The sequence below is a fragment of the Anguilla rostrata genome, chromosome 1, assembly GCF_018555375.3.
Source record: "Anguilla rostrata isolate EN2019 chromosome 1, ASM1855537v3, whole genome shotgun sequence".
Lineage (NCBI taxonomy): Eukaryota > Metazoa > Chordata > Actinopteri > Anguilliformes > Anguillidae > Anguilla > Anguilla rostrata.
In genome coordinates this window covers 76,413,974-76,433,985 of record NC_057933.1, presented here as the reverse complement: position 1 = coordinate 76,433,985, position 20,012 = coordinate 76,413,974, and the positions used below count along the sequence as shown (strand labels likewise).

General features: G+C 37.2%; 1 protein-coding gene across 13 annotated transcripts in view; it reads left to right on the top strand.

The window, feature by feature from the left end:
• Positions 1-20,012, top strand: part of LOC135235873 (nuclear GTPase SLIP-GC-like) — a 130,675-nt gene that overhangs the window by 84,137 nt on the left and 26,526 nt on the right. For 3 of the 13 annotated variants that reach the window (XM_064301837.1, XM_064301829.1, XM_064301845.1), the window contains exons 1-2: positions 1,573-1,997; positions 4,501-5,001. In XM_064301837.1, coding sequence (XP_064157907.1) covers positions 1,961-1,997; positions 4,501-5,001 — 538 coding nt within the window. In that variant the 5' untranslated portion in view covers positions 1,573-1,960. Of the gene's footprint in view, positions 1-1,572; positions 1,998-4,500; positions 5,002-5,960; positions 6,039-6,782; positions 6,903-7,403; positions 7,513-8,365; positions 8,592-8,786; positions 9,006-9,148; positions 9,338-9,540; positions 9,720-9,818; positions 9,868-9,949; positions 10,049-20,012 lie in introns of those variants that run through there. The other 10 variants (XM_064301865.1, XM_064301876.1, XM_064301893.1 and 7 more) reach the window with 10 other exon arrangements.

Sequence of the window (20,012 nt, the reverse complement as noted above, 5' to 3'; positions counted from 1 at the left end):
TGACCAAATGTAATGGCATTGCTTTCGTTCGCTTTATAATTTTCGCATGGTCACGCAAAACCCTGCAGAAATTCAAATTGAATATACAATCCCTCCTTTACATTTTCACTTTAAAGGTAAGACCTGTCAGTCAAAGATTTGGGGGCATTACAGGTGTGGTTCAAACCCAACCAAGAAGTCCCCCAATACGCAGTAAACTCGCTGCTGTCTGAAAATGTTGGTTGTATGGCAGTATGGAGGACAAAAAATAAAATAAATCAATGACCCAAAAATAAATGCAAGTAAAATGTAAAAATAAATGAATGTCCACATATATAAATCAATAAAATTTTGACATAAGTGGATATTTATACATTTATTTATTTACTTATTTCTTTATTTGTTTATTTCTGTGTCTATTTATTTCCGTATTTATTTCTTGATTCATTTATTTTTTCATAATGTATTTTCTATTTATTTATTTCTGCATTTCTTTGTCCATATGCCAATGAGGAGGCGCTGCTTTTATATTCAGGCATAGCAATCGAGTCCAGAGAGGGAGAGTAGTAGGTCGGTGCAGGCAGGAGCAGTTCCTAGATAACACATCTGATTGACCAGAACAACGGTCTGTGGTCCAAACTTGAGCCGTGCACCATACAACAGTAGCCTAAATTCAGTTAGGATGCACTCGTACATCTAGGCAAACTTTACTCAATAAGAAGCTTGTTGCCCTAAAGACCTCAGACTGACCTTATGCCATGCTCTGCCATTCTTGGTCCTCTCCCCAACCACAAAAGAGCTGCAATGTCAAGGACAGAAAAACCAGCTAATAAATAAGTTAAATAACCCCACAGCTTCTACAGGCAGTATGTGAGAAGAACGTCCAACTGATATAGTGTAATATGAATATAGGTGCAAAACATTCAGGCGATGAGCCACTTCCTCCAAACTGTTGAACACTACCGGGTCAACCTCTGTGATGCAGCTAACTGGAGCAAATTGTCAAAGCATCCATGTGAAAGAGTAAATAATCAGGACTAGCATTTTCTGCTATGTTAGCCAGTCTCAAATCTCTGGCTATCTCTTGTTTGTATAGGTATTATTGTAGGCTAGATCGGGGAAATAACTAACAGTTTTCGTATCTGGCTCAATTCTGAAAATGTAACTACAACCAGATTATAATTTTTAATACAAACCACCAACTATGATTACATACCATAATGAAACTTCTGTTACATACCATTCCATAGAAATTTGACAGAAAGTACCGGGAGTGAAATGTTACATTTAACCCGGTGGGAGGGGAAAAAAGGAACACAGCGGGGGTACACCTAACAGTATTAACATTCACACAGAGTATGCAAATTCAATACAATTGGATGTTATAAGAGATTCTTATTGATGACATTTAAATGTTTATAGCCTGCCTAGGCAATCGGTGAAAACAACATTTTGAAACCTGGCTGTACATTTCGAAACCACAACTGAAACCTAATTGCACCCCATTTTCCCCTCAGAGAAACACAGGACAGAGGAGACTGCTCCAGAGACTGTTCCCATGGCTCAAAAAGGTCCTTCTTCCGGGACTGCAGGCACTCGTACGGGTGTTGACGCGTGTAATTCCCAGGGATGCCGCTGCTGCGGGCATATATGGAAGGGTGCTGTTAAATTTCAAAGCACAGCCACACGAGAACATTACAACATCACACAATATCTGACATGCAAGACACCAAGTGTCATCTACATCATCCAGTGCAAAAAATGCCCGGTGCAGTATGTTGGGAAGACTTCGACCACACTGCAGAGAACAGTCGAAGAACACAGAGCTTCCATCACAAATCAGCAACGTCAGCCAGTCCCTGATCATTTCAACAACAATGACCATTGTCTTGATCATCTGATTGTATATCCAATTGAGCAGGTCAATGGTTCTGAAGCACTAAAAGAGAGGGAACTCTACTGGATCAGAGAGCTTGCAACAATGGCCCATGGACTAAATTTGATGCCAAATATATGTGGTAAGACTGCTTCAATACATGTCAGACCTGGGTCAAATACAAATTCGTATGTATGTTGCTAAATGTAGTTATATGCATATTTGAAGTATTTTAAAATGCATTTACACATGAAATACATTGTATTTGATTTATTTAATATTTTCATTGGTAACCAAATATTTCCCAAATAGTATTTAAAGAATACATTCCTTTAAATAAATACCTTCTTGGGAAACCAAATACTTTTTCGAATAATATTTAGAGCCTTATAAAAAAACAAATTTAAAACGTTTACATTACAGGCGTTTAGCAGACGTTCTTATCCAGAGTGATTTACACTTTTTACAAATAATTTACATTGTATCCGATTATAACAGCTGGATACTGAAGCAGTGCAGACTAAGCACCTTGCTCAAGGGTGCAACAGCAGGGGAATCAAACCTGTGACCTTTAGGTTACAAGACCAACTCCTTTCCCGTTATACTCTTGACTCCAACTCTTCCCTGTACCTTTCCTGTGATTCATCTCACTGCTGTTGCTGCTAAGACACCTGAATTTCCCTCCGGGGATCAATAAAGGTTTATCTGATCTTATCTTATCTTATACTGTGATAGACAACAGAAATGATTGAGCCAGCAACAATGTAGGCTTCATGCTGAAGGGGGTATCCCAGAGTTCTTTGTACAATCTTTGTGAGTTGCCCTCGATGTGATGTCAGCGAGTTATAATACTGAGGGCACACCACCGAAACTACTACTATTTAAAAGTGATTAAAATACTTTAAATGTGTATTTGACCCAGGTCTGGTGAGTACTGTATACTGGATTCATATGATTAAGAGCAGGAGGGCTAAAGTGATTTGTTTGTCTGGCAAATTGAATGTAGGTATGAATTTCAGTGTACAAAAAATTAATGCTTTACTCTTTGTAAACTATTTCCAAAAACTGGTACAAACAACAGTTACATTTTCATAATTCATTCATTATAAATAATTTTCATTTACAATAACCCACAAGTTCATAAAAGGCTCCTACACTAGTCATAAACAGACATGAGCAACAAATAACAGATCATAACACAATTGTTGCACTTAAATTTTTGTGCCAATCAAACATACTCATAATGCTGATCAATTCTCAGACACATTTGAAACGCAAGTGTGTTTATTAGCATGTAGCTGATCTCCTGCTGTCCTCAAACGTAACAATATTTCCTTCATGACCCATGCCTCTTAAGACCTTCACTTAAACCAAACCAATCAAAATATTACATTACAGGCATTTAGCAAACGCTCTTATCCAGAGCGACTTACACAACTTTTACTTAGCATTTTTACATTGTATCCATTTATACAGCTGGATATATACTGAAGCAATTTCGGTTAAGTACCTTGCTCAAGGGTACAACGGCAGTGTCCTACCCGGGAATCGAACCTGCGACCTTTCGGTTACAAGCCCAGTTCCTTACCCACTGTGCTACACTGCCGCCCTGTAGACAACATACTTCCTGTCTCAACAGTCAGATATACAGTACCATACTATATTGCATAACAACCAATATGACAGCGTGATTCTGCTAAACAAAAAATAATTCAGTAATTACAGTTCAAATTAGAAATCTAAATGTGTCACAATTATCATCCTTAAGCCAAGGCAGATGTAAATAGGACTTTCTTTACCTGTTAATTGACTGCTAATTGTATCAGCATTACCAATACTTCAGTATTACCCATTATTTAAGGGGTAATACTGCAGGAAATGCACTGTTAACTGTTCATTTGTTAAGACATGCACAAATCACGGTCACCCTGGGTTTCTGAATGGCTCAGAACCAGCACTCCTTGTGACAAGCTGGACCCTAAGTCACAGGTTAAACGAACACATCTGGCCTCATTCACCAGGGCTACGCAGCTTCACTTTTTGAACCATATCCATGTCTGTGCTGTACATAGTCATATGGGTGAAAATGGGGTTTATTTAAAGTTTAAGACAGGCAGATATTTTGGACTGTACACATAGAGCTCACTTGTCCTTAAACAGAGGCCTCTCCCCCTGCTTGTGCCACAATGTTCAGGCCACACCTTTTCCTGTTTCTTACATTTCAGACCATATGAGCATTTGGCAGAATCTTATATGCTTAGGGGTGGTTTGACTGAGTCTCTCTGATTGAATCAACGAGACTGACCGACCCTGTAAACTCGAGATAAATAAGTTTTGGAAAATAAGATGGAGATCATACTTTATCAGTAACTAGATACTATCATATTGGTTGTTATAAAATACAGTACGGTACTGCATATCTGACTTTGGGTGGTTTGACTGAATCTCTTTGATTGACTCAAGGTGATACTGTCACTATAAGCTCCAGCAATATAAAAAAATACATATTCGTAATGTAAATAATGTTTAAAAAATGTAATTAGCTTCACAGTTTAGGCTTAATAGACAAAGAAAGGTGAGTCATAACGAACACCATGTGGAACTACGAACATACATCATTTTCTTTCACCCCATCTTCCCCTCAGTGAAACACAGGACAGAGGAGGCTGTTCCAGAGACTGCTCCCATGGCTCAAGCAGGTCCTTCTTCCAGGACTGCAGGCACTCGTACGGGTGTTGACACATGTAATTCCCAGGGATGCCTCTGCTGCAGGCAAATAACGAAGGGCACTGATAAATTTCAGAGTACAGCTACAGGAAAACAGTACAACATCACCCAACATCTGACTTGCAAGACACCAAGTGTCATCTACATCATCGAGTGTAAAAAATGCCTGGTGCAGTATGTTGGGAAGACTGCAACCACACTCCAAAGAAGATTCACCGAGCACATAAGCTCCATCAGATATCGCCAGCATCGGCCAATCTCAGATCATTTCAACAACCATGACCATTCTCTTGAAGATCTGATTCTATTTCCAATTGAGCAGGTCACTGGTTCTGAAGCACTAAATGAGAGGGAACTCTACTGGATCAGAGAGCTTGATACAATAAACCATGGACTAAATCTGGTGCCATGTAACTATGGTAAGAGTGTTTCGCTATGTTTGTAGAATATAAAGGATACATATGATTAAGTGGAGTGCTAAAGTGATTTAGTTGTTCAGAAAATTGCATGTAGATGTACAAATTTCAGGGTTTACAAAAAATGATACCTTACAAAAATATTTTGAAGATAAATACAACCAAAAGTTAGTAGTCATATATAAACATGGACTACAAATACCATCATGACAATGTTAGCCACTAAGAATCATTTTTCCAATAAGAATTTTTTGTTTATTATTTATAAGTAGTGGTATACTCTAAAAAAGCGGAGTGCATTCACAAATATGTTTTGTTAAACGATCATTTCAGTGTCAGAATTATTTTGAAGTTGATCATTAATAATTAATTTGGGTAGGAACAAAGCCAATTTTTCAGAAACTCTAAAATCATGAACTGATGAAGAGGGCTGAGGGGTACTGGTAAAGATAAAGAAAGAACACGACTCTCATCTTACTTGAATTCCCATTCACTGTTAACAGCCATTTTTTTTATCACGGTCAGTATAAGATACAGTCCCCTTCAATCCCTGTATTCTTTGTGATAATTTGGCTACAGTTGTTATGACTTGTATATTTGGCATTAGTGCTCGATTTTAAAAAAGTAAAAATGGGGGAAGAGTGATGATAGCACTCTTACCGGACTTACCGGCGTGAACTAGCTAGGCACTGCAAGAAAAGAAAACTATTGGTAAGATACTGGCATTTGTTTACACTGAACTGACAAGCTATTTTTCTCTCTTACTGTATAAACATACATTTTTGAATTTAAAAATAGTAATTTAATATAATTCATCAGTTTGTGTTAAGTATGAACAGTAAAATAAAAAGCAGTAACGTAATACCAAATTCACAACTGTGGCACTGACACACTTCTATTAGCATTAAGAAAATAATTTTAATTCATAGCCCTGACATAAAGCTTTCAATGTTCTCTTCGAGTAGGAGAGCAGCCACTGGATGATGGTGAGGCAAGATCAGAGGGACCAGCTGATAGACAAGGGGAAGAATCCATGGAGTGTGAGTGAAGATTTTGGGGGGCATTCAAGCCTGAAATAAATATGTAACATGAAAACACATGAAATAACTCATATTCCTTGAAGTCCATACCCACTTGTCTCTGGAGTTCTGGAGCACGCATTGGGTGACGGGCAGGAATGCATCACCCGGCTGCCAATGTATCCCAGGGCACACACACCATTCACTCACACACTCACACTCAATTGGCTGCCCATGGGGACAACATGCAAGTTCCACACAGAGGGGTGCAAGCTGGATTTGAACCCAGACCCTCCTTGTTGTGAGTGCTCCTTGAAATAGACTACCAAATTCAGTCACAAAAATAAATGTTTTGACTGTTTAAAAACTGCTAAACTACAGTGAAACAGTGAAAGACAAACCTATCACACAGCAAAGCCAGTATATGCTGCAGTGAATGATATTTAAGATTATGGCTTCAGCATGTTTAGCACTGTAAAGAAGGGAAGTTTGGGGTGGGGGGTGGGAACCACATTGAAACAACAAAAACCTGTTCCAGTTTTCACTATGAATGCTGGGAAAACTGTTACCTGTGTTTCTTAGAGTCCTGGAGCCTGCTAATATATTGTAAATTCATTTCTGTAAATGCTTACAAGTGTGACAAGTGCTTGCAGTGCCCACCACTAGTTTATGCGAATATATGTGTAAGGAGTTATGAAACTCAGAAGTCAGTTTCATAAACATTCTCGTTTTCATTCACCCCTCCAAACACACATACTTTTCCAGCTCCTCAGAAAGGTAAACGAAAGCTCGGTGGGAATGATGATCTGAAATCCAAGAGGAGAAAGCTGAAAAATAAAGGACACCCTGTGTTTTCATATGAGACGGAAGAACTTCTCTTAAAATGTGAGTGTCTCACCTTTTCTCTTATAATCTACAGTATCTCATATTGAACTCAACTATTGGCAGCCTTTATATCTTATATTAGTGCTAATTCTATAAGATTCAAGGGCACTATGTTAGATCAGAAATGACCATATACTGAAATTGGATTCAAGAAACAAACATGTCCTAAACATTTTTCACAGGCTTTTGCAAATTGATTACCTACATAAGAGTGTTGCCTACATTTTAGAAAATGCCACATTTTATTGAATGTGTTATTGATGTAATGTTTTCCAATAATATGAAGAATCCATTAAGAATCCAATACATTGGAGTTAAATATGTCTTAAAAAGCCACAGAAAGTCTGTAATCTAGGAGTAATTGATTTACTTTCAAAACATTTCCCAACCCATGGCAGAAAAATGTAGCCCATATCAGTACGGAGCCACCAGAACCCTTCACCTTCAAATTCAACTGTATAATGCATGTTTTTCACAGTGATTCCCACTGTATCTTAACAGGCGAAGATGCATTAGAAGATGGAAAACAAACCATATCTGAGGTTTATGCCAAACTCAAAGATGTTTTCTGCAGAGAGGAACAGAGCATGCGATTTCTGGAAGACCTAAAGTAAAAATTTATTTTAATAAAACTATTTATAGCTTTATTTTTTCATTTTATATCTAAATTTGGCACTCAGCGTGTGACTGTACTATTTAATTCCCAACCACATTGGGAATATCCAATATTTCTAACTGCAGATGGTGTCACCAGTTGCTTCTTTACACACCGCAGACTACAGCTAAGCTCAGATAGGCGGAGGAAGACCTTTCCTAGGCTGCTTACCATGCAGTTGACAGTTGCCTGTTCGACTAGCAGCGTTAGCTTGATAGCGATGAAACACGGAGCCCTAATCACCTGAACCCTCCCATGGCCCGGGCCACACAATTACTACGCAACCGCTCTGGAGCGCTCTCAGCACTGGCACAGTCCAGATTCTGTCCGGGGCAGTGAGGCCGTCCATGCGTGGCGCGGTGCCTTAACTGAATAACCCATTCAACCCCGTAGCTATTTATACATTTGACTGGAGCTCAATTTAAGTGCAAACACTGTAAAAGAAAAGTCTTCTTCGAAATCTTAAGTCAATGTAATCCTGTGATCAGTGAACAGCACAATATTTTTTTAACATGTTAGCTTATGTTGCTTCTCCTTGTCAATGCCGGTGATACATTATTTTGTTTTTCAAAACAAGATGAATCATTTATGTTCAGCATAAGAATCTTAAAGAATCTGTAACAGGCTCACATGTGAAATTCCATACCTCTTTTTGGACATTAGACAGGTAAAGATAGAATATATGTAGTTGTGCAAATGCTGTAACTGTTTAAAAAATACTTCAGTACTTTTTGTGAACACAAGTAATGTTCATTGAGCCCAAAGTTATTGTATCTGTCCAATGAATATGTTTGTCCTGACCCTGCAGAAAGAAGATCTCTTATTTAAAAGAAAATGTCCAAAAAGAGAAAATTTACATTGGACTGTTTGGGAAGACGGGAGCAGGGAAGAGCTCACTGATCAACGCACTTGTAAATGAAAACCAGCTTCTGCCTTCAGGAAGCCTGCATGCTTGCACGTCAGTCTTTGTGCATGTGCAAGCCAATACAAATTCCAGCAAATACAAAGCTGATATTGAATTCATCAGCCCAGAGGTAAGCAAATGAACACAAAACAGGAAATGAATTATAGCGCTGAAATTCTCATACAGTCCTCCCCTTGTTAAAAAACATAAAGAAATAGAATTAACAGCATTGACATGCAGGCTAATGTAGAAACTCGACCATGGCAGGTTTCCGTAAACAAATGAACACCATCATGCTCCATGAACATCATGTACTGAATTTCAGGACTGGAAATCAGAACTAAAATCCCTGGTGGAATTACTTGAAAAGGACAATGACCAACAAAATACTGCAGAAGATGATGAAATGGTACAAATAGCAAGAGAAAAGATCACAGCCATTTATGGAAAAGAGGGACTGAAGAAAAGTTACAGTGAATTGGTGGGGGCCAAAGAGTTTTCTAAGATTCCGGGTACTGGCACGAAGACTATGAAGTTTGACACTGTGAGTCTCATGTACAGTAACACTTCTTCACCTCAGAGTGAAGGACAAGTCCATATTTTCACAGAATATCCGCATATTTTGATAAAAATGATATATTTCAGTGTATTTTAATGAATATTCATGCTCCTAAAACCTCTCTCCAGGCCCAAGAACTGTCTCGAAGCATTGGATGCTACATTCGGAGTGATAAAAAAGAGCAGCAGTTCTGGCCTCTTGTGAAGCGAGTCACCATCTCCTTGCCACAGTCTCCAGCTCTGCTGGAGGGGATTGTGCTGGTGAACCTGCCTGGGGCCAGAGATGTCAGTAAACACAGAAGTGAGATGTGGAAAGAGGTACTGTCAGTGTTTCATACTTTAATCTGTTGTTACATGAATTCTGTCTAATTTGATTGTTCAGGTGTTTTCAAGAGCCCATACCATGGACCCTGCACTGTGTCAGTTTAGTCGGGGAGATACGAGCACATCCAGGTCTTGCCAACCAGTTCCCCTTTCAAAGGGCAATGCTAAAACTTAGTTTCTCCATTTAAATCCCACAGTGTCTCAGCCAGTGCTCCTCTGTCTGGATTGTGAATGACATGAACCGTGCCCTGTCTGAGAAAGTTGCTGACGAGATCTTTGATGAATCACTGAGAAATGTTGCTGGAGGAGGAGAGTGTCACAATATCACCTTCATCTGCACCAAAACAGATATCATCGAACCCGAGGAGATCAAAGAGTTAGCTGCTACATTATTAACTCTTTTAGAAATATTTACTACACCTGTAAACAGACCTATTATGTTTTTAATTTTGAATGACTTTTCTAATTATGCCAGGAATTTTCACGTCACAGATCAGGATCTTGAAATAGAAGGTGATACTGAGGTAAGTAGAGGTTATATAACTATTGAATACTTCATGGGAAATATTTAATATTTGACATTTAACATTAATACATATTTTTCAGGATCCTGATTATGAAAGAAGAGAAAAACAAGCATGTATACTGTTCCGTAATGAGAGATTTAAAGAGGAAATCAGTGCACTCTTGAAACAGAAAACCAAGGTGAGTTTTAGTGTCATAGCTTTAACTCAGATTTGCTTTTCATCTTGCTTCCATGAATACAAAAATAGCCATAAACTAATGGCAATAAAATAATCAAAAAGTTTTGGGAATGTCATCCAAAATTGCAAAATAATTACAACATTTAGAGGAAAGTGTTTTTTATTTTGGTTCGATTTTGATTGGATTTTGGGAATTAATCACGGTTTTGTATTATTATTATTATTATTATTTTATTTTATTTATTTAATTTTTTAAAGAATATGGACCAAGTGATCGTACCATGAAATAATGACATTTGAAATTCTTTTTGAATTTTTTTTTATTGAAATGTTAAATACTAACGTCTAAAAAACGAGTTTTAAACCTATAATCTATTTTCAAAGGCTCCAATGCTGTGCCTGCATATTCCAGCAAACCACTTGCATAAACTACAGTATGACTTTGGTTTTTAAAAATATGTGAATTTCAGGTGTGTATACCTTTCAAGTGAGTAGCTGCCTAAAAAAAACTACCGCACCAAGCTTGGAGAAAAACACCATTCATCCACCGAATTAAGACATTTCAAACAATCAAACTGACGTTGATCGATTAATTGCTTAAACACCGAAAAACCGGTTAATTGCTCAGCACAAGTTGGCTGTAAACTTATTTAGTAATTCAAGGCAGGTTTGGTATCGTTTTCAAAAAGGAAACATTTGGGGCATGATTGTTTGTGCAATTTAGGCAAAGGAATGGGCTGTTTTAGGTTTTAGCCATTCGCTGTAGTTTGGTTAGTTTATGGCTTTGGATTCATGAAACAAGCAAGTGCCAGAAATGTGTCTGGTTAGCTAATGCTTGGTAATTTATTAAGAAAATTGAACAATGTAAGTTCATGAGAACTCATATTGATCGTTTCTCCTCTGAAATCAACTTGAAAAAACCTGTAGCTAAAATAACATAAATATTAATTCTTAAATTAATAGTTTATCTAGAGAGGTTCTGGGCATAAAAACAGTAGCGTTAGACAACGTCTGGCATGGTGCTTAGATTACATAATTTATGTTTTTTCATATGTGGGGATGGCCAATCAAATATTAATTAAGCTTTTATCCCTTTATTCATGATGTAATAATGGTTTGCAGACAGTCAGAAGAATATTAACATTAATGCACAAATGCATAAAACCTTGGTAAAAATAGCAAATACCAGGCGTGTCTCTATTTTTACCTCCAGTAGCAATGCTTCAGTAATATTTGACCACACAAATCCCTGGCACTTTAATCCAATGTAAATTAATTTGATCTAATATATTGTTATTGATTATTCTAAAAAATCTTTATTTTTTTATTCTAAAAAAGATTGTAATATTGTATTGTCTAAGGGAAACACCGATATTCAGAAATTTATTTTGCAGTTGGAGGAATGCTCTTTATTTGACATTTTTTCAGGAATACAGTTTCAGTTGGAGGAATGCATTTTAACTTGGATGAATGTGAAGAAATGTCATAAAAATAAATGTCTAACTTTGTTGCATTACTTTAAAGTTCAGTAATTAAAATTGTATTTTTACAGTAGAATGGCAAGATTTTAAACAGTTGAATATAAAATTTATCAAAGCAGAAGCACAAAACTACCGGTATCGACGTCAGTATCGGCCGATGTTTCGCCTGAAATAATCAAAATCATATCACAAGAAATGTTCATATCGGCTCATCCCTAGCTGCACTGTTGCTTAACTACTTCCGGTATCAAGTAATTGGTAGCTTAATTAACTACATTTTCAGAGCAGCTTCCTCAACACTGCACATAACAGACCACAACCACCTTAAACAATTATGTATGATTAACAATTATAATATTTGATTACAGAAATTTCTGCTTGGTGATGAAGAGAATTCAGATGGCTTCTTTGATGTGTACACTGTGAGTTCACGACAATTCATGAGAATTGAACAAAAGAAGTCAGCTGTTCTGGATCGCAACGAAACAGGTAAAAAAAATAAATAAAATAAAACAAATTAACATAGGCATATATATTTAATCACAATGTGAAGATAAAATAAATGGTTTAAGTGCTAACCAACTGTTTTTTCTAATATTTATGTAGAATTGCCATTGCTGATGGAGCACATTAAGAAACTGTATGTCTCCCATTCCGTGAAGGAAGTGAAAGATTATGTATCTGAGGTTTCTGGAATCATTTCATTTCTTCACTTTTCAAAGGATGCCCTCAGTTCAAAGGTGTGTTTTTACTCCATCAAGATATATATTTTAACATATTTATAAAAATTAAATACTATGATAAAGAACTAAAAACACATATGATTTTATTGCTGACTGTGTTTCATATAGCTGCTGTGTCCGAAATGGAACATTAAAGACAGTCTGCGTGAATTCTGGCATACAGCCAGCTAGCGTCTAAATTCAAAATCCAGATAACTAGTTTCACAGCTTTAACTTTAGTACACCATTTCACAAAATTGAAAATAGTTTAAATATAAACAGCAAATGTTTTCTAATCTAGCTATCAACAGAATGTCAATGTTTGGGTGGTGCTTTCATTTAAATATGCAGGGTTAAGTAATATTTCACTTTAAAATCAGAAGTTACACTTTATGTGAGAGTAAGTACTGCCCCTTTTCAGGCTCAGACTTCAAATCCCCAGGAGTTTAGGCGACTTGAAAAGGACCTGGATAAGACTTGCACTACACTGAATTCAGTTCTGAGCAGAGATCACACAAAACTCCAGGAAGGTCTGGTGATGGGAGCAGAGGAAGCAGAGAAACACTGCCAGAGCAACGCCACAGAGAGAGTGCTGAAACCAGTGAGTTTGTTTTAGCTGGAAACTGCCAGTTTTTCTCGGGAAAAGGTTAAATGTCGAAAAGAATTGATTGAAGTCAGGGAAATTGAGAGCCTTCCTAACATTGTAGCCAGCAATGAATGAATCAATGAATGAATAAATAAATAAATAAATAAATAAATAAATAAATAAAAATTTATAGAGCCTCAATCTTCAGGTGAAATAAACAATTAAAATTTTCAGTTTCAAGACAGTAGCTGCCCAGTTCAATGCCATGAAATATGGCCACATATTGCCGTGTCATAAATAGGCTTTGACTTGATTAACTTGAATAGGTCAAAAAATGAGTTTGATATGATCAGCAAATTGTTGTTTTGTTACCTTTTGCTAAATGCATTTCAGCATTTTCTGCTATCCAAATAGTAGTGAAAAACAGAAATTGCTTTTAACAGAAATTGCTTTTATTTATTTCCTTAACCTATTCGTGGGATGATGCTCTTTATTCAAACAATTGTTTCAATAAACAACAACCTAAATTACCACCTGGTGTTTCAATTGTTTGCCCGGACAACCACTTGCTGACTGCCCAATGGACAACCAGCCAAAGCCATCAAGAGGACTGGCATTTTTTCTGCCAAAGTCCAATTTCCGCTTTTCCTCTCACAGTATCTGCACCTGCACAGCTGGCTGAGAATAGTTGTGGCATTCAATGTGAATTTTTTTTTGTCAATGAACATGGGGGTGGATGGGGTTAAGGACAACACTTATACACTGGCAAGTACTATTGAAAGATACAAAAAAATAAAATAAAATATCAGATTTTACAATGATGCTTTTACTAAACATTTAAAAATGTGCTGGCAAATACTCTTACTCAACTGCAGTCTCTTGTAAACCTAATGTAAATTCAAAGCAGCTTGTACGGTGAAAAAGGGATGGCTGTTGCATAAATCTTTCCATCGTGATTTTTCATTTGTATTTTGGTTTTTGTACAGAAATGGTATAATAACAGAGGCCAGTACAAGACGCTCAAAGCCTTGTGTAAAAATGATGGCTATTACCGATCTGGCAAAGGAGTGGTAGTTGATCTGAACTACACTCTGTCAGAACCCATGTGCAAACGGATGAATGATGTCTTTCTGGCAATGTTTCGGTGAGTGTTCGAATCTTGAATTTTCCTTTTTGCGACCAATATTATGGTCCTCTTCCATATATATTTCCTCTTCCATTTTGGACACTGCCCACCATGCACACCAAGTCCATGCTGTCAGAGACTATTTCTCTTCACTCTACAGTCCGGCTAACAAGCTGCGCAGCCAGTGCATCAGAGCTGTGCACTTTGTTTAGCAGTTAAGCTGTTTTCACACGACAAGCATTAAACAGCTAGACATGCCTGACTTGGCAGCAAAGCTAAGCCTGGTGTAGTGCACAGCTCGAAAGAAGTTGCAGTCTTCAACATTCAAATTGTATTGAACTTTGCTTTTGTTTGAAGCTGACCTTGCGTAGTGCGTCCAATCACATCACAGCTTTGTATGAAGCAGGCAGAGGTAAACATGGAAGAACATGTTGGGGTAAGCCCAGGATTTTCGGTTTCACAAAGCGAGTTCACAATTTAGCCTAATACAGCAGAGAACCTACTGCTTATCAGGGTTTGTAACAGTTTTCTGAAACAATGGCCTTACTGGATGGATGACACCAAGTTTCAACAGCTGGCAGCACTTGATTTTTCTTATTGCATTGTCACCGCATTACTTGCCGTTGAATGCAATGTTTGATGCTTGTCATTTGAAAGCGGCTGCAGAGTAGAGTTGCATCAGCTTTTCGTAAGTTCTCCCTTAAGTTGGAATGTAAAGTTCACACTACAGGATTACTAGCTACTAGTTAGTAACTAGGCAGCTACTAAATTTGGTTGTACCACATGTCCTTAACACAAAACTTAGTAGGGCATAAGCTCTTTGTGAAGTAATGTACAGTCTCAAAAAATTATGCTGATGTTGATTCAGTTCTATGAAATAGAACAGACGCAACCGCTTGCTTCTATTGCTAAAGTTTCAGCAACCAATATGTCATTCAGTGTACTATACCTCTTAATTTCCCCATAGACTATAATGGAGAAACTAGTGCCTTTCTCTACCAAACTAAGAGGTTTGCAGTCATATTTTCAACCATATATCCAGGATGATGGAGACGAGAAGGCTCATAGTTCATAGGATGAGTTACATAAATTGTAACTTAGTAGAGATTACCATTACAGCTAGGCTTATAATTTTTTTTGTTTACTACTGCACAGCTGATGCAACCGGCCCCAGATTCCCAGTTAACCAGGAGTTGCTTGTGTGATCACACAGGGACAACCCTGCTAACTATAGCCCACTCTTCATGGGGAACTTCATCTAGGGCTGTCATGCCATAAACAGCAGTCAGGGTTCAACAACAGACTGAGGGGAGCATTGATACACGGAAAACTTATTTATTAGCAGAACATACCACAATATTTTTGTGTTTGATATGTCTAAAGTATCACTTGCAAGTAACACCAACAAATCATTTTAAATTGTCTCTCAAGTACTGGAGGTTCGAGAATATCAATCAATGGGTGCTTAGCACGTTTTCAAGAGAACTTCATCAAAGAAGATGACCTGATTTATAACAGAACAAAGAATAAAGAAAAATACCTGCGTCTGGTGTACATTAGAACAGAGGTGAGAAAGAACCCCTTTTAAAGCCTCTTCTACTGTAGATATGCAGTCTCTTTTTTTACATTTCACAAGTGAACCGATAATTCTTCCCTTTTGTATCATCTAGCAAAGAAAATTGCACAGGAATTTGGAAAAGAAAATCCTAAAGAGAAAGAAGCTGATCTACAATTCCGTCAGTGATTCAATCCGTGACACCATGATGCCAACATATGAAGGTTGACCACTCAATAGTAGAAATTTGGGAATTAAGAAATCCATTTTTCATCTATAGCAACATGTTAAATTCCTTTATTAATAGAAATGAATGCATGAATGTGTCACATATTTTCAGAATGCGCTGCTATCCACGGAAAAGATGCTTTATTGAAGTTACAAGAGAAACTGGAAAGTGCAATTGTGAAATCAGAAATAGGCATGTTTCGTGAGTCCCTGAAGAAAATGCTGGTTGAGTTCAGTGATCTGCAGGTCTGTATTCTATTGATAGAAATTATCTTGAAGATTACTGCAATCTAGTAAATGTTACATGTTTTTCTGTTTAAAATGTGCTGTGGTTTGCCTGAAAATGTGCTTTTTTTCACAGTAGAAAAAATGAATTTTAAAAATTGTTTTAGCTAAGATTTACTACTTTTATACAAAATCACTTCACAGAAAACTATTAAATATTTGTTTTCAATCATTACTCTATAGAAATACCTTGTGACAGAAATTAAGACACAGATGACAACCTCCTTGAGGCTGGCTCTAAACCAGATCCCAGAAGACCTCACTGGCCTCCCAGGTAACCAGTGGAAACCACTTTTAGACTGCAGGAGGATGTCAAAGGACACTCTGTACACCGTATACTGAACCAGCAGATTACGATATGTCCTAATTATTCCGGCCCTCCTGGTGCATCTTTGGGTTGAGAGGTGGCTGGGCCGTGCAGTCGCTCCTTGATTATCATATCTGATAAATTTAATGAGGATATATCTCAGTTCCATGTTGCAGGATACTAATTCATTAATTAAGCTTTCCTCTCTGCGTGATGTTTATGTGTCAGTAAGTTTTCTATGTCTGACACCTTTCATACTCGATTGTTCAACTCCCATCATTTACTTTGTCAATGTCCCCGGAAACCAAGCTCGTTTTCTTATGGATGAATGCTAATTGCTAAGATTTCCGCTAGATAAACATACTGTGTTTGTTTGTGTAATATCTGTTAACAAAAAAGCAGACAGTGCTCAACCAATGCAGACAAGGGAAAGCACAAAATATACCAAAATTGTTTGTTAGGTGACATTAAATGAATATATAATATTAAATATTACATTTCCTTCACTCAACAATTTGGTGCAATATTTGTAAGCAAAAGGTAACAACAAGAAGGTGTTTTGAGAAATGCTTGTTTAAATTGTGTACATTAGCTGCAATGTATCGTAAGAACCATCTTAAAAGTTTAAGTTCCGTCGTTATCGGAAACAGGGCCCAAGTCTGGTTCCCGTTTGGAACTGTGTGTTCCCATAACATACACATTTTTGTGGACCAACATCATCACCACACAAAAGATTCAAACAGTCCAAGACCATCCCTCTGACCAATGCTGTTTTTTGACTTGCTGTACGAAACTTCAGGAGGCTTATTTTGTCAGGAAATACAGGTTAGTTAATTTTCACAGGTCTAAGGTTGTAGTGTCCTACATGGCAGTCACCCTGGTCAATAGCCCACCTATTGTGCACAAGAATCTCTGGTCATGTAAAGACCTACAGTAGCTGTCGTATGTGCTGTGGTTTGTTTAGAAAGGCATATCTGCCAGCATGTATCTCAAACGATGTGATTTGTTCTTCATTCCAGATGTTTCAGAAGAAATGGAGACAATGAAGCGAAGCTGTGACTCTTTAGGCCTCAAGATATTTTAAGTCACTGAAAGCGGATGACGGATCCAGCTGAGATCACCATGGCAACCTGTCTCATCCAAATAAGGTTGCAAAATTTCATGAATATTCAGGGTGGAAACTTTCTTTGGGAATTAATGGGAATATATGGGAATTAACAAAAATGAATGAACAATCTTTTGCAACCCTATACCCAAACAATGAGGGTGCTGTGAAACATGTATTTTAAAAGTTACATATGACTATTTTGTTTGTCAACGTGTGTACAGATATTCCCTGAAGAATCACCACACCACTGGGCTTGACGAATAATTCAATCAGCTTTAAAAACTAGACAAGAATTTGATACATCAACAGGGTTTTCTTTAATACATTTTAATGACAGTTCAATGTTGAATACTGAATTCTGACATTTGATCAGTTGAGAGATCTGACAGTTTAACTGGCCCTCTTTAAATATTTTACTCCTAAGTCAAGCACAGTATGTATAGCTACGTATATAACCATAGCTATGTATTTTAGTGCCAAGTGCTTATCTTGCTAGCTAGTTACCTACGGTATGTTACCTACTTGTTTCTGATAGCAATTCTAAACATAATAAATGACAGATGCAGGGGGAGGGGGGATGCAAGTGCTCTTTTAATTCATTCACTGCTTCGCTGTGCTACAAGGTCACAAATTTCCATCTCTCAGTTTGGGGGAAAAGTGGTCTGAAATGAACACACAGAACCAATGCTGTTTGTGTTGAATAACTGAAGTCAAGTGAACTCATCAGCTCAGTTCCGTAAAGCAAAAATGTTCCTTTAACTGTTTCATATTAATTTCTTCTGCGGTCAACCTATACATTTTTTAGTAATTTAAACAGAAAACTGATTTTCTGCACTTCTTATTTTCAGTGGCAGCTCAATGAAAGTAGTTAAAAAATAACAATTTGTTTAGTTTGGTGTATGACAATATAGGCTAATCTAATATTTCAGTGTATGATGCCTTCTTTGTGTGGGATTTGTAGTGGGAATTTGGGGCTCTTGGGGGTATAACCATAATATTGTGTGTTTACTTTTTCCATTCAGTAATTTTTAATAATCATATCAATTATCATCCATAAAGTAGAATGCACCCAGTATAAGAAGGGAATTATTCTGTACTGTGTGATTTGTTGTTTGCCAGTTGAATCACTTCAATCTTTAAAATAGCTAAATTCAGTCTGATTCACTTCTAATTTAGGGAAGCCAGGGCATGTTGAATGTACAAAGAAAGTTTGTTCTGGGACTGACAGTAGGTGGGGAGGAGACGCCTGATGTCAAAACATATCCAATTCTCTTGTGGCAACCTGACCCAGTTACGACAGGAGCCCATGTTGCCTGGCCACAAGCTTGGGTTGCTTGGCAACACAGAACCTTTCCCTCTCCCAACTACTCTAATCAATCCCTTGGGCAAAGTTGTGTAACTTATCTATCTTGTGCAACGATGTAAAGACTACATCCACACTAAGAAGTCTTTAGAATCATCACTGAAGTTTTATAGAACTGACGTTGCTTCTCCCAACACTGTTATTTCTTTTCCTTTTTTCTGTCTTCTTTAATAAAGTGTGCCTTTTCTCAGCTCAGTATAGACTTCGATTTATTTGGAGAATTGCAAACGTTTCTTATCCTTTCCTTCAGATTAGTTTCCTACAATTCTGTTTCTTAAAACAAGGTTATCTTTAATTAATCAAACATGCTACATTGACCAACAAACAATTCAATGACCAACCAAAGTTCTGGGTGGTGTTTATTAATACATTTTGTCTTATTTCTCATTATGTTCTGACTCTGCTGAAGTCTTTGAATGGATTCAAAAACTGAGAAAGAAGCAAAGCTGTTCATTTGTTTGAATTGAGGCCTTCATGTGACTCATGTTATAACACTGTCAGGAAGTTCATGGAAAGCATTACATTTTGAGAGCAGAACTGCATATCACTATTTGCACATTTTCACATTAAATCTATAAGCCATATTCAAAAGAATTGCTTTTAAAAAACGTTGTGTAGTTTCATAACCATGATCATATCAGGAAGAACTGTTCTAATCTGCCTCTTCATTTATGTTTGAACATGTTTTTGAGACAACTTTTAACATCCAGCACAGTGTTCTGACAATTACCAGCTTTTCAAGTTCTCAATACAAATGAACAGTAATTAATTTCTTGTTAGGACATGTTAACTGCATCAAGAGCTGAAAGCAAAACATTCCAATTTGGTTCATCACCTGAAAATGAATTGAGGTGCATTACCAAGTACAATACTGTAGCAATAAGAGTTTGGCATGGTAATATAGTGCTGAAAACACCTGTTACCAACCAGAGTAATACCAGCGTGGATGGAAGATTTCTAATGAGGCTAAGGGACATGTAATATTACAGACAGTATGGCAGGAACAGTTAGCTATATTTCTTGTGTTAGTCCCTGTTTACGAGCCCTGATATTTCCAGTCCAGCCAAAACCCTTGTGAAGAATATCAGTTTAATGCATATGTTTTACATTATATACTCTACATATAGAATATTAAAATATTCTTTAACAGTTTCATGTGTAATACTAACTCCCATATTCTTCCACTGAGAAACCCTGTCTTTTG